The sequence below is a fragment of the Osmerus mordax genome, chromosome 16 (genome assembly GCF_038355195.1).
Source record: "Osmerus mordax isolate fOsmMor3 chromosome 16, fOsmMor3.pri, whole genome shotgun sequence".
In the NCBI taxonomy this organism is placed as follows: Eukaryota; Metazoa; Chordata; class Actinopteri; order Osmeriformes; family Osmeridae; genus Osmerus; species Osmerus mordax.
The window spans coordinates 4784485-4797287 of NC_090065.1; the positions used below are offsets into that span (position 1 = coordinate 4784485).

General features: G+C 40.2%; 2 protein-coding genes across 2 annotated transcripts in view; one reads left to right on the top strand and one right to left on the bottom strand.

Moving 5' to 3' along the window:
- astn1 (astrotactin 1) overlaps positions 1 to 5967 on the top strand; it is a 105207-nt gene extending 99240 nt beyond the window's left edge. Inside the window, exons 20-22 of the mRNA XM_067252555.1 lie at positions 416 to 516; positions 1255 to 1438; positions 4578 to 5967. Coding sequence (XP_067108656.1) covers positions 416 to 516; positions 1255 to 1438; positions 4578 to 4815 — 523 coding nt within the window. The 3' untranslated portion in view covers positions 4816 to 5967. The remainder of the gene's footprint in view (positions 1 to 415; positions 517 to 1254; positions 1439 to 4577) is intronic.
- A 300-nt stretch (positions 5968 to 6267) lies between these two features.
- Positions 6268 to 12803, bottom strand: part of pappa2 (pappalysin 2) — a 29735-nt gene continuing 23199 nt past the window's right edge. The window contains exons 21-24 of the mRNA XM_067252554.1: positions 12660 to 12781; positions 11518 to 11589; positions 8586 to 8684; positions 6268 to 6850 (exon numbers count right to left, since the gene is read on the bottom strand). Coding sequence (XP_067108655.1) covers positions 6743 to 6850; positions 8586 to 8684; positions 11518 to 11589; positions 12660 to 12781 — 401 coding nt within the window. The 3' untranslated portion in view covers positions 6268 to 6742. The remainder of the gene's footprint in view (positions 6851 to 8585; positions 8685 to 11517; positions 11590 to 12659; positions 12782 to 12803) is intronic.

Genomic DNA, 12803 nt, shown 5'->3' on the forward strand with positions numbered 1-12803 from the left:
GATGGCAATACAACAAGTAGAAGCAAAATTGTTCAGTAATCCAATAACTTGATTGCAATACAAAACTACATTAAATACTCAGTTTAAATCACTCATTCCGGAGCTGTTTGAAATTTTAAAAGCAAGACCACGCACATTATCGCACAAACTTTTAATCTTGTTCCACATAGTAGTCACAACAACCCATTGTCTGGATTGCAACACTGCAGGTGGAAGCTGCTTGTGTTGTCATCCACTAGATGGAGATATTATTCAAGCAAATGTCCGAAAGCCCCAGTTGGCACCGTGCATGACGTGGCTCTGAAGGATTAGCCTTGCTTGAGCTCTGGAATCGTCACTCAGAATTTCAGAGGAATTTCACGTTTCGGACGGGGCAGCCATTTCCTGTGTGTAATAACACTGTTCGCTTGTGTAGGTTCAAGCTCTGGGCGGTGGATAACACGGGCCGTCGCTCCCGTCCCAGTGAGGTCATCATAAAGACCCCATGCCCAGCAGTGGATGACGTCAAAGCACAAGGTCAGCTCTCATACGTAACCTGGACGGATATGCCCGCTATGAGCCACTGAGCAACACACACCTTCTGTATGGCATTGAACTCAGCGTATGAAAAGAAAGCATCTGGAACAGACTTTTTAACCACTTTGTAGGTAACATAATTGTCAACTTAGTATAACTTTGTTACAAAAATTGCACATGAATCAGAATCAGTGGTACCAGATAACACAGATCTTAGAGCAGTAATTACCTAAGTGGGCAAGCTGGTTCAGGTGGAAAATTCCGGGGGGGGGGGGGGGGGGGGGGGGGGGGGGGGGGGGGGGGGGGGGGGGGCATGGTGTAGGTAGTCATAGCTGACGTCAGAGAACGCACATCCAGTCAACCTCACCAACATTAACGTGGAGGTTTATTTAAGACCAAGAACTCATGTGTTCATCTGACATTGCCGCGAGCTCAGTGCAATGCAGGACACATCGCACTTGGTGTTTTCTGTCCATCACCACAGCCTCGACCCATGGTTCCCCTTTATCTGTCAGGATGAAGGATGGGTATCATAGCTCTGCCCCTGATGTTAACACCAAGTCTTGGGTCTTTGGGGCAGTGAGCTGTTGTGAATCAGAACCATACAGTATTTCCAAAAATCAAGTGTCTGAACCATAGAACTAGCGAAACATTTAACCACAATCAAACTACACTGAACAGCGCAAGTGTTGTCCAATTGTCCAATCCCATACTGACGTGAGACCTGTGCTGTTGCAGAGGTTGCAGATAAGATATACAACCTGTTCAATGGCTACACCAGTGGTAAGGAGCAGCAGACAGCGTACAACACCCTGATGGACCTGGGAGCTCCCACTCTGCACCGCGTCCTCTACCACTACAACCAGCAGTACGACAGCTTCGGAGAATTCACCTGGCGCTGTGAGGACGAACTGGGACCCAGGTACTTCATAGTACCTACTCCCCCCCCCCCCCCCCCCCCTCTCTCTCTCTCTCTCTCTGCCTTTCTCGCACTCTTACTTTGTGCTCACTTTGGTCTCACTTTTTTCTTTCATCGTCTGTGTGTCTCTGATCTGCCACAGACTCTTCCTTTGGTGTAATGAGGAGGTGTTTGGGTTTATTTTGTGTCAGCACAATACGGTGGAAATTCATTCAAACTAACTTTCCTCATGTGAGATCTGTTAGTCACAGCCATGAATGCCTCACATTTCCGCAGTCCATCTCTTCAGAGCGGTTAAGGATTGTGAGGTGATATTGTAGCTGAATGCTAAATGCTTTATAAACAGACCCATGTGTCTGATACATAAAAGGTCTCATGGTTCCCTGTAGATGCTAGGTCCAGCAGGTGAAACTGATTAGGTCTTTGAATGAGAATCGTAGCTTTAGCTACTCAAATTAAAGGTTGTTTTTAATCGAGACCATGTTGGAAGAGTTGATGTAATTGGCTTGCTTCTGAAGTGTTCCATTAAAATACACTTACATTAACAGCCCAATTATGTGAGGGATGATTAATGTCAAGAAAAGCATCCAGAAGAAGTGCATTTAAGGTGAAGGGACTATAAACATGGCTTTAAGTTAGCTGGTAATTAAATTAACATTACTTCGATATGGCTATTGCAGGAAGGTTTTGTACCCTGCTACCTGGTCGCTAAAATAGTTCTCCCATAAGAAATACCACTCTTGTGTAGCTAACACACATTTAGGGGTACCCCCCTTCTGGTGGACACAGTGTCTGTTACCCCTGGATCTCAGTGTTTTGTGTGAACTAAGTGTTTGTGTACCACTCAAATCAAAACAAGGGAGTGTGTTTCCAAAGATATCAATCCAAAGTAGAAAAGGCTGGATTTTGCCGGCCACTCTCCAAAACTTTGTTATGAACCTCTTGAATCCACTGGGGATTCCCTGTCACAAACAATGAACCATTTAAATGCATTTTTCATCAGCTAGTCAAAATACAGATAATAGTCATTCACTTAGCCCTTGACAAAACCAACCGTTTTAGCCAAGTAAACTACATCTCAAAATAAACAGGAGAAGCAATTGATGTATCTTCAAAGTGTTTTTGTGAAAATATTAAACTATGATTTTTTGGGGTACTGGACATTGTGTCTCAGTGACGGGCTGAGTTGGCTCCTGAAAGAGGTTTGGTATGCAACATCTCGTGCAGCAAAAGCCCAAACATAAACTCTGAAAAACGAGGCTTCAGAGTTAGTCTCTCCCCCCCCCCCCCTCTGTGGGTTCCCATCTCTCATCACCACAGGACTACCCATGCGGTTCAATACTGACACAGAAATGTTGGCTCAAAGTGTATAAGTAGAACGATCTATCATAGGTGTCTCTTGATCTCTCTCTTATTGACACTTGCCTGCTTGATGAAAAGCGGTTGGTGGGGACTTTCGGGGACCTATTTTTTTTTCACTTTTTACTTGATTTACCTTTAACATGTTAGTTCTTAAACGGACACACCCTACCGCATGAGAGGGTTCACTGCATGGTTAGGTTCATCGATTGACGGTTTGGCTTGCTGTGCCTGGTGTCATGGCTGCTCTGCCCTCTCTGTGAGGCTGCGGGTGTGGGAGGAATGCGGGAGATTGTTCCCAAGCAGGCCAGTGAAAGGCCCCTGAGTCAGGGGAAGGGGGGCTGGGGGGGGGCTTAGTAGGAACCAAAAAGCTCTACCTTGGAAACGTGAGGCCATTTTCCAGGCCTATACATGCTGAGGATTTATGGTGACAACTGTTGCTATTTGGAGCCCGGGTACGTTCTTTCTTGAAAAATTAAAGCATAACAAACCGCAAGGTTTTTGTTTTAAGCAAATAAACATCCAGATTCCTCAAACCACTGAAATGTGGCAAGATATTAGAAACATAAATACATTTAGAAAAATGATATAAATGACAGCTGGGTTACTACAGACACAGGGATTCTTTCATGAAGACAGAATGTCTGAGATTTCTGACATCATTAAAGCACCATTATATTATTTTCTCTAGAGTTTCCAGCGCAGATGATAAACTGTGGATATGTAAGCTTTTGATCTACCTTTCTGGACCGGCATTCACAACAAGCTGTTACCTACGACCGATGTCTATGAATATAACAGGCAGCATAATGTGTGTGTGTGTGTCTGTGTGGGCATGCGTGCGTGTGTATTTACATGAAGCCAGATGTAGACAGGAACATTGGTAGAAATGTGTCGATCAAAATGTATTAATTTGTCAAATCAGATAAAAAACATTGCCGTCTCTGTTGAATGTTACTGCAGAAGCTGACTCAAGAACTGTGTTGACAACAGAGAGAAAATAATATGTTTTTCATTAATAAGGTAGTAGTAGCTAGAAGTCTATCCAGGAGACTTGTGGTTGAGAGAGGCATAGCGTATTTACATAGCAGTTAAGAGGTTCTGGTTTGGCTACTATGTAAGGTGAAGCCATGTCTTAGGAATGACAGGCTCTCATCCTGCAGGGCTTGTACAGTTACTGGGGTTGCTGTTCTGCCACTAAGTGAGGACAGTGAGAAGCTCCTTAACCATTCATATCATGTTTGTCATCTGAAATGGGATGACCCTCCGCTGTGTCAAGAATGTAGGAATAACAGTCAAGTCAAGCAATGAGAGTAAAAGACCATAGGAAAAAATAAGATAATTCAATTATGTGTTTCACCTCGTGCCCAGTTCCCTCAGAAAGGAAGAGGTGGGTTTGAGTCTGTCGTATTATGATGTAGTGTGAAAACAATGTGGAGGTTGCAGGTTGTGATTTATGGGCGATCTACTCTCTCCAATGTTGGATTTGCTTCATTTAAGGTAAAAACTCGAAATGTACGAGTCAACCTCTTTCCAGAGTATTGGGTATTTCGTGGTAAATATTTAAAAACATGAAATAATTCCATTCATTAAAAATAATTTTATTACATATACTTTTGTTGTAACTTGACCATAACCACTCAGCTTGAAGTTGCATAAAGCACTGTGCGATATACAGAGGCTTTGGCAACTGTGTCAGAGGATGAGTGCATCACATGCCCCATTCCTTCACCAAACAGTACATAGTTTACTAAGGGAGTGTGGTATTGTGTTTTGTTTACAGGAAATCAGGTCTAATCTTGTCTCAGTTGGACTACCTGAGTGGTTGGTGCCGGGGACTTCTCCAGGAGCCTAAGATTGGCCTCCGCAGAGTGTCCCTCAAGTACCTCTCCTGTCGCTACACGGACACCAAATCCTTCGGACTCAACTGGGTTGATTTGGGCCAGGAGATCAGGAAAGCCTGTGATGAGCAGCTTCTTCCTGTCCTGTACAATGATTACGGGGAGCCTAAGGAACTCTGAATGTGACACATGAAGCCTGGTAGTTTGATGGGGTTCTCATTAAAGGTAGGCTTTGGAGAAAGTTGCCTCGTCTGTGGTCTCTGTGTATTTGAACCCTTACTTGCGGTTATAGGAACCTGAATCCTAGGTATCATAGAGGGCGTATTTTCCTTATTAGACTAAAAAAGAGACTAACAATGTTCAATTCATATTTGGATTCATGTAGTACAAAATTATGCAATAATTAAGGTCATTTTGGAAGGTGAGAATAGAACGATAATGACATTATTGTAAATGTAATTATACATGTTGAATGTAGTATTCCAGTATAAAGTCATTATTACGCTGTACAGGTTTTCTTATGAAAACACACAAACAGCATTTAGTTGCTATTTCAGATATTTGGGAGCTTCTGTACTTTCAAACTTGTATGTATGTTAAAAGTAATGTTAAAAGTAAATGTTGCCAAAAGATGTGACAGTAGTTTCTCCATCATTGATATTCTAACCATTCCTAAATCAGCAATCTCACTAAATATATATATTTTTTCTTTTAAAGATAAGATACATTTAACAAGTCTTATACTTATTAAATGAAGTGCTATAGGTGTCTCTAAGTATCTGGATACAAAAGTTTAAACTAGCTTGTCAGTATTGGTTTTTTAATATTTTTCCCTGCCTAACTATATTTTTTCTAATGAACAGTTTTTTCATGAAGCAATTTCTATTTAAGAAATAAATATCAATATGATTATTTTCTTCATAAAACAATACTGTCCTATTCTATGGTAACATAATTAATCTGAAGTGTGCATCTGAAATTAAACTTGTAGATATTTGTATAGGCAGATTGATACATACATGCCAGAAATTGCAGCACAGTACAGTGAATGCTTCTGTAAATATTGTATTTCACATTGTTTTATTCTAACATTATATATTTTTGGCATTGGTGATCATTTCTGGAAGACGAGGGTAGTTTGTCATTTGAGCTTGCGAATGCCATTCGACACATTTGTATTTTATGCAAGGATCCCTGGAGATTATATCTATATTATAAGTGAGCATTCATCATAATACATACAGTTTTGTGACTTTTGTATTTGTTTTTATTTTGTTTTATGTCCAACAAATCTAATTAGTGAAACAGTTTTGTTTCTCATGTTTGATTAAAGACTGGTTTGAACAATTCTGTTAGATGGTAACGAGACTAAATCTGCATGTTATACAATGTCTGTGACTGATATAATGTTAACTTTTTCACTTTGATCTTTGCTATTTTAAAGAATAATAAATGATATATTATGAAATACATGTATGAATGTTCTAAACCAAGCATCAACACTATCCTAAGTAAATGTTCAAAGGACATGCCTTTCAAATGGATCTGTAACTCGTGTTAGATAAATGATGCATTTATACTCTTAAATGAACAAGCCTACAAACAAACGAGAGTAATCTAATCAGGCTCTTAAAAAGTTATACTTTATTCAATAAGAGTGTAAAGGACGGTGTAATAACACAGAACACGATTACAGGTAAGGTACAATTTCTATATGGAAGAGTTCTTGAGAAAACAGCAATGACTAATTATGTCTCATTTCATAAACTGGTTTTAAGGTTATGTACCTATGAGATTCATAAATGTTTGTTACTGTATCATGTGATATGTTAAATACATTGACGTCTGTGTCTACATCTAAATATGTTAAAGATTGTCCAAATATATTAGTCTATACAAGTTAGTCTTTACAGATAAGCAGTATTTTGAACCCTACAGCTACAAATCAAAATACTGTTGTTTCTGACTATAGAGACATAGAACATTTATTGCTGCTTAATGGGAAAACAAAATGGAAATATATCATGTCCAGGGGTGAAGTTAATCTGTTTCATTAGGAGCCAAAGCTTGGTTCTGTTTACATGTCCTGTCCTCTGGTTCTGGACCATCAGAACCGTCCAGGTTCCAACTGTTTAGCTTTGCTTTTATTCTCCTCCGCGTCGGGATCACGGCATGTGCACTCATCTTCATCGCAGTCGGCCCCAAATTGAATGACCTGTCAATCAGTCAGACAATTGATATTAGACACAAAACATCTCAAAACGCCACATGGGTCCCACCAGGGTCGTTCCAGTGCAGCGGCAAACAATATAAAAACATGGGTTTTTCTATTAAGGTAAATTAGGGTCATAAAGATTTGCATGTGTAAAACTAAAAAGGCTTTTTGAATATCTGGTTTCAATGATTCAAATCCACACTTGCATCCACTTTTACACATGCTAATCCTTATGACCCAAATTTACCTTCTGATTTTCCATTAAACCATAGTCATCCATATCAGAAATGTGTATCTCCTTAAGGATTGAAAGGTATTATGACTGTTCCACGCTTAGAATTTCCTAACAATTTCAAAGGGAACCTAACTTCTCCCAGAAGATGGATAAAGGGGGATGATGTTAAACGGTTCACCGTGGACTTTTAACGATGAGAAACCTTGAGTATCGAGGGTAAAGGAACACACCACAAAGGTGAACGGATGAACATGTGTTACAAATCAACAACGACGGTTGCCAGGTCTTGTCTAGGAAGCAAGCCATCACCACAGGTTGCAAAATAAACTCGGATGACCTGCGAAGCAGTCTGTTGCAAGAAATGTAAACATTCATGAGAGGGCCCGCACTGATTTCACTCGTGTTTTGTTGGAGGGATAATACTTTAATTGAGAAGTTAGCAGCTGTTCCATAAGGTTTAGGAGGAGAAGCCCTGATCTCAGACTGTCATCCCATTAAAACTGCATTTGTTTGGCAGTAACTATTTCCTTAGCTCCATGTTGGTCCTTTACACAGCAGAGGGGGAATCCAAACACTCTTTTTCTAACAACCTTTGAAAGGGGATGTTTTTCCTCTCTGCTACAAACAAAGGCCAAATCCTTTTAGAGTAGTTACCATACGTTACACATCTTGTTTTTTGTTTTTTTTTCCTCCAAAAATACAGAGACACATTGTGCCAATCATGATATCATGACTCTAAAACACACTTTACTAATTATTTGTGAAAACTAATATGAACTGTGCTTCTAGCAATCAGACTTCAATGTCCTGCGTCAATGTTTGATTTATGTCAAGAATAGGCAGACAGTAACGTCAGGAAGAGACAGGATGTCCTCCTGGTTGTCTTCATGTCTGCCACCCAAGCATGCTGCCAGCCTGAACCTTGCTTGGATCCAAACCTGGATTCGAAACAAATCAAAGCAGCCCATCGAAGTGGACCCAGTGCTTTGGAGACCATGAGGCAGTTTCCATGGTCTGAAAGCATAAACACTGCAGCCCCGATTCCCCTGGACCCACAGTGGCAGGATACTGTCTCTCACGGTTTATTTCCCTTTCTCAAAGCCTGATAGTTTAACTGGGGTTTTACAGTGGCAGAGGACCACAGACACCTGGCCTCAGACCCTCATAAAAACACAATTTAGCAGGTGATTTATTTATGACAGGACCAGGCACTCCTGAGGTCCTGGGCTCACTCATTCATCCAAGTGGGAGCCAGCGAGAACTTGCCGCCATGAGTCATAGCGCTACGGACATGAGGGAGACAGGAAGCTCCAGCTGCTGGCTGCAGACTCCCAGGAATTAATAGGTAACATGAATATGCGCTGCAGTATGTAAAATACTTAGGGAAAATATCATCACAACCAGAGGAGTGTCTGCAATGGAAGCAGTGAGGAAAGGAGTGTTTTACTTCAGGGTTGGGAAGGGGTCCATGGTAAGGTCAGTAAAATGTGATTTGTTTACCTTTCCGGTGGAGAGTGTAGATGGACAGCAGTCTCCCCCGTCATACTGGCAGTAGGCCCGGTTGTTGATGGTGTCACACCATCCATCTTTCTCAAATGGCTGAAAGAAGAAGCAGACCCGTGTTGGAGACGAGGATGTACATGTCTACATGAATGCTTTGTTTTTGACTACAGTATAAACTACAGTATAATGCGATTTCTTACTTTTACTCAAACTGCACTGACACTGACACTTTTGGCTTGCCCAGAGCCGATGGTTTCTACCTGAATTCACTAAAGCAGCAGCAGTGGATATTGCTGCCCTCATCCCAGCTCAGAGAGCACAAATATTCTCTTTCTTTCCCTTTCTAAACTCCAGGCCATATATCTAGTTTAAATGTTAATGTTTAGATTAAGCTGGGTAATATTTTTTGTAGCAAACCAATCAACCTGTTGGGGGATCTGGCATATTTGTCTTGGTTAGATGCAGGTTACCTAGGTTACCTGTCCTGTCCTATCCAAGACCAAGGATGGAAATAGATTACTTAAATGATCAAATTTAGGGAAAGATAAAGCCAAATAGGTCTTTGCCCTCAGATGGTTTGACCTACACTTTATGAGCAACACTCGTTGACCCCTTGGCAAACAAAGAGCCCATGAAACCTACTGAAATATCAAAAGTATGAACACCCAGGGTTTTCATAAGAGCACTCAAAAAGCAGACATAAATTCTCCCAAATATCCACAGCCCAAATATTTTTTACATGTTCCACCCCTCCACTACCATTTTTTATTGTTTGGCACAATTTCAACAATTTCCCTCCTTTTTACATCTCACCCGAATGTTTCCAGGGTACTGTGAAGAGATGCTTGCCCTTTTTCCATCTGTGACTCATTCTGTTTTTCATTTGATAAAGCAGCCGCTTATGAAATCCAAAGGTGATAAGAGGTGGTGGACCACACGGACGGCTTTGACAACCACTGAGAGACTCCCGGGAGGGAGGTGTGAGTCATCTCCATTTTTTATAACAAGACTTTGGGCTGCGTAAACTGTTATCATACAGTATCTAAAGTTGGTTTAAAAGTGTCCTTTTTTTACACTGCAGTTTGACTTCTAGTAAATGAGGAAGAATTAGTCTTTAAATTGCTTCATAATTTGTTTCCATTCCAGACACTATTTATCCAAAGCGACATATAAATAACTTTGTTAAAGATATTTATTGTGCATTGTCATCCCAAAATGAATTGGATGGGGAGGAAGGCTACCCTACTTCTTATGTTCTCTTAATCAAGGTTTATTGATTTCTTGTGATTCTTGACTTCTATAGGTAAACTCTAGATGAGTTATAACAGCAGACAAAACGAAGAGGGTAATTGGTCATGCAACTTGCATCAAATTGGCTATTTAAAGAATAATGGCAACACTCTAAATTCTTGTCTGACACAGCATCAATTGTATAAGCACGTTTATCATTACCAACACTCAGGGTGGAGTTCATGCCAAAATATGATCATTGCAAACAGCAACAATCAAAGCTTACGAACCACACGTTTATTGATTAAACCTAAACATCCCAAATGTGTGTGTGTATTGGGAGGGTGAGAGCCCTCAGAGAGACTAAGAGACCAGGCAAGTTTAATGCAAAGTGAAAGCTCCTCTAAACAAAATAAATTCCATAACAACTTACAGTAGAATGTTTTGAGGCCCTTCTTAACCACTTCCTGATTGGAACCCAGGGCGCCTTAGAACTTGCTAATTATGTTCCACTTAAGTTCAGTCTAAAATGTAGTCAAGTTTGGCTTTTCAAAAACAAATCCTTGAATGTGTGTATCAAACTAAATGTGAAGATATAGCAGCATTAGTATTTGCAGGTGAAAAAAGTGTGTAAAAAGAAAACATTCTATTAGAATCGACATACAAAACATAATCATAAAAGTATTAAGTTAATATTAAGTTAATATTAATTTCCCTCACCAGAATAACTACTCACAATAATCTTAAGGAAAAATGAATGAATTGTATTCTGGACTGAAACACAGTTTGAACATGAACTCTGAAAGTAGATACTTTACTATCTGTAGGTTTCTCTTCCTGCAAATCGTAAAGGAAGGAACACCAGTGGATTCCCAGTAGGTTTATTTTCTGAAGAAGATATCTAAAGTGTTTTTGGGTAAAGCTAGTACAAGAACACGTTTGCCAGGAAGACGCTGGTAGTATATTATTTTGTGCTTCAGCCGACCGCTGCAGTGGCACAATTTTTTTCAAACAGTGTTTTGGGAAGAAATGTGCTGGCTGGTGGACCGAATATTGCAATGCATGATTCATGACAATGAGACATAATGTTTCATGGATAATTCCAGGTTATATCAGACTTGGATGGAGAAGGTCAAAAGCATTTCTACTGAAATAGTTTAACTTCAAAAAAGGTAACCGGGCAGGAAATACCCTTATTCATGAACTTACTCTGACTTACTGCAGTAGCAGTACAAGCCACAAAAAAAAGGGATTCCCAAAACTGAATGTTCTTTTAAAGGAAACAGCTTCTGTGAACAGATATCACGATGAAGCCTTTTTAACACAAATCACAAGGCTATGTTAAAAACAGATGACTTATTTATATAATACATCTTATTATTGCAAGGGATGGATTCGATTAGGTCAAATGCTTTTAAAGTCTGCGGCAGATCCAGTTTGTGGAATAACAGAGAAACAGAGAAAAAGCAGATCGAACAGACACTTTGGATTGGCAGTGCTCAGAGTTACCTCATCTCTCTATCATGTTGGTTAAAAGATAGAACAGGACAACAGACTAACATATGGGACTTTATTGACTAAATATGTACATATACTGTAACAACATTCACCTGTTATAAGTTTGTTATTATTATGATTGTTTAATTTGATACGTTTAGCTTTTATAAAGTCAGTAAGACAAACTGTTGATGGCACTTACCTCACAAGACTGTATGCAGTGGATGAGTCTTGGGTCTGGATACCACTTAATCATCCCTGTGCAGACTATGCTCTGCAATGAAGCATGGATGAAGAGAATGCAATTAGTGATCATGATTTAATTGTATGGTCATTATGACTTTAATGTCTATCAACATAAACCAACAAGGCCTTCTGTGTTATGTTTTTTCAGTTGCCATAGACACTGTGCATAAACAATATACTGTATATTGTTTCTATGTATGTCCCTACAGATCTCCATGGCGACTACTAAATGGATACTTTTCTCCAGCTGTACATTTAGTCATTTCAAAAGATTTAGGTTAATTCCTCCTCAAACAACATCCATAAAATGATCTGATTTTGGACAGAACTGATAGCCAGACACCTTTGGTACTGTTCATACCTGATTTTATTTCATTTGCACATTTTCTTGAAAGATATGACGATGCAATACTGTTATTGATTAACTGACAAAGAATTTGGGAGTAACTGAATATTCCTTTGTATATTGTAAGAGCTTGGCCGAACCAAGGATTCAGACAAGATTCCCATCTATTCCACTTCACACAAAAACTTAAAATCACTATACCTTGCCAGTAATACGCAAGTTATCAGGCTTTGTTCCAAAGTATTTGGCCTGAGGCTGTTAGCTTGATGCCTGGCCAGCCAATGGAGTGTCGAATGGGGGGGGGGGGTGTTTCTGCTTGGTTTTGCATTGAAGGAATCCTCAGAGAAGGTTTTGGGGAAAATTGCCCCTCTTAACCAAACAACACTCCATGTCATGCTGACATTTAACTAGAAATCCTAGAAATGCTTCAGTAGGGATTTGCGTGTTTCACCGATTCTTGAAAGGCCTGTAATGGATGCTGCTGAGGAAGGGTTGGTGTCATAGCTCACTTTCAGTGCCAGACAAAGGTGCAGTAGTCTCATAATGAGCATCTTACTACTCAATACAATTATCCCCAGGAGGAAAGTGGCAGGTAATTACGTTATTTCCTAATATTTTAATAATAATGATATGATCAATATAATGACACCCTCCTGGTCCTGAGCCTCAAAGCTGTTGTTTGGGTGTACGCTGACAAAAACAGGTAAATTAGTCAGCCTCCCTGTCACAGCCTGTTACCAACGACACCTCACCTGAACCTTGCTGGGCAGCATCCAGTGCCTGACTGTGTCAGCTGTGGTGCTATTGGCCAGAAGCACTGGGTCGCGCAAATCCATGTTTAATGCCCCAATGCATGTTGGGTAACAAACAGCACCTGTGGGGATGAAAACAATATG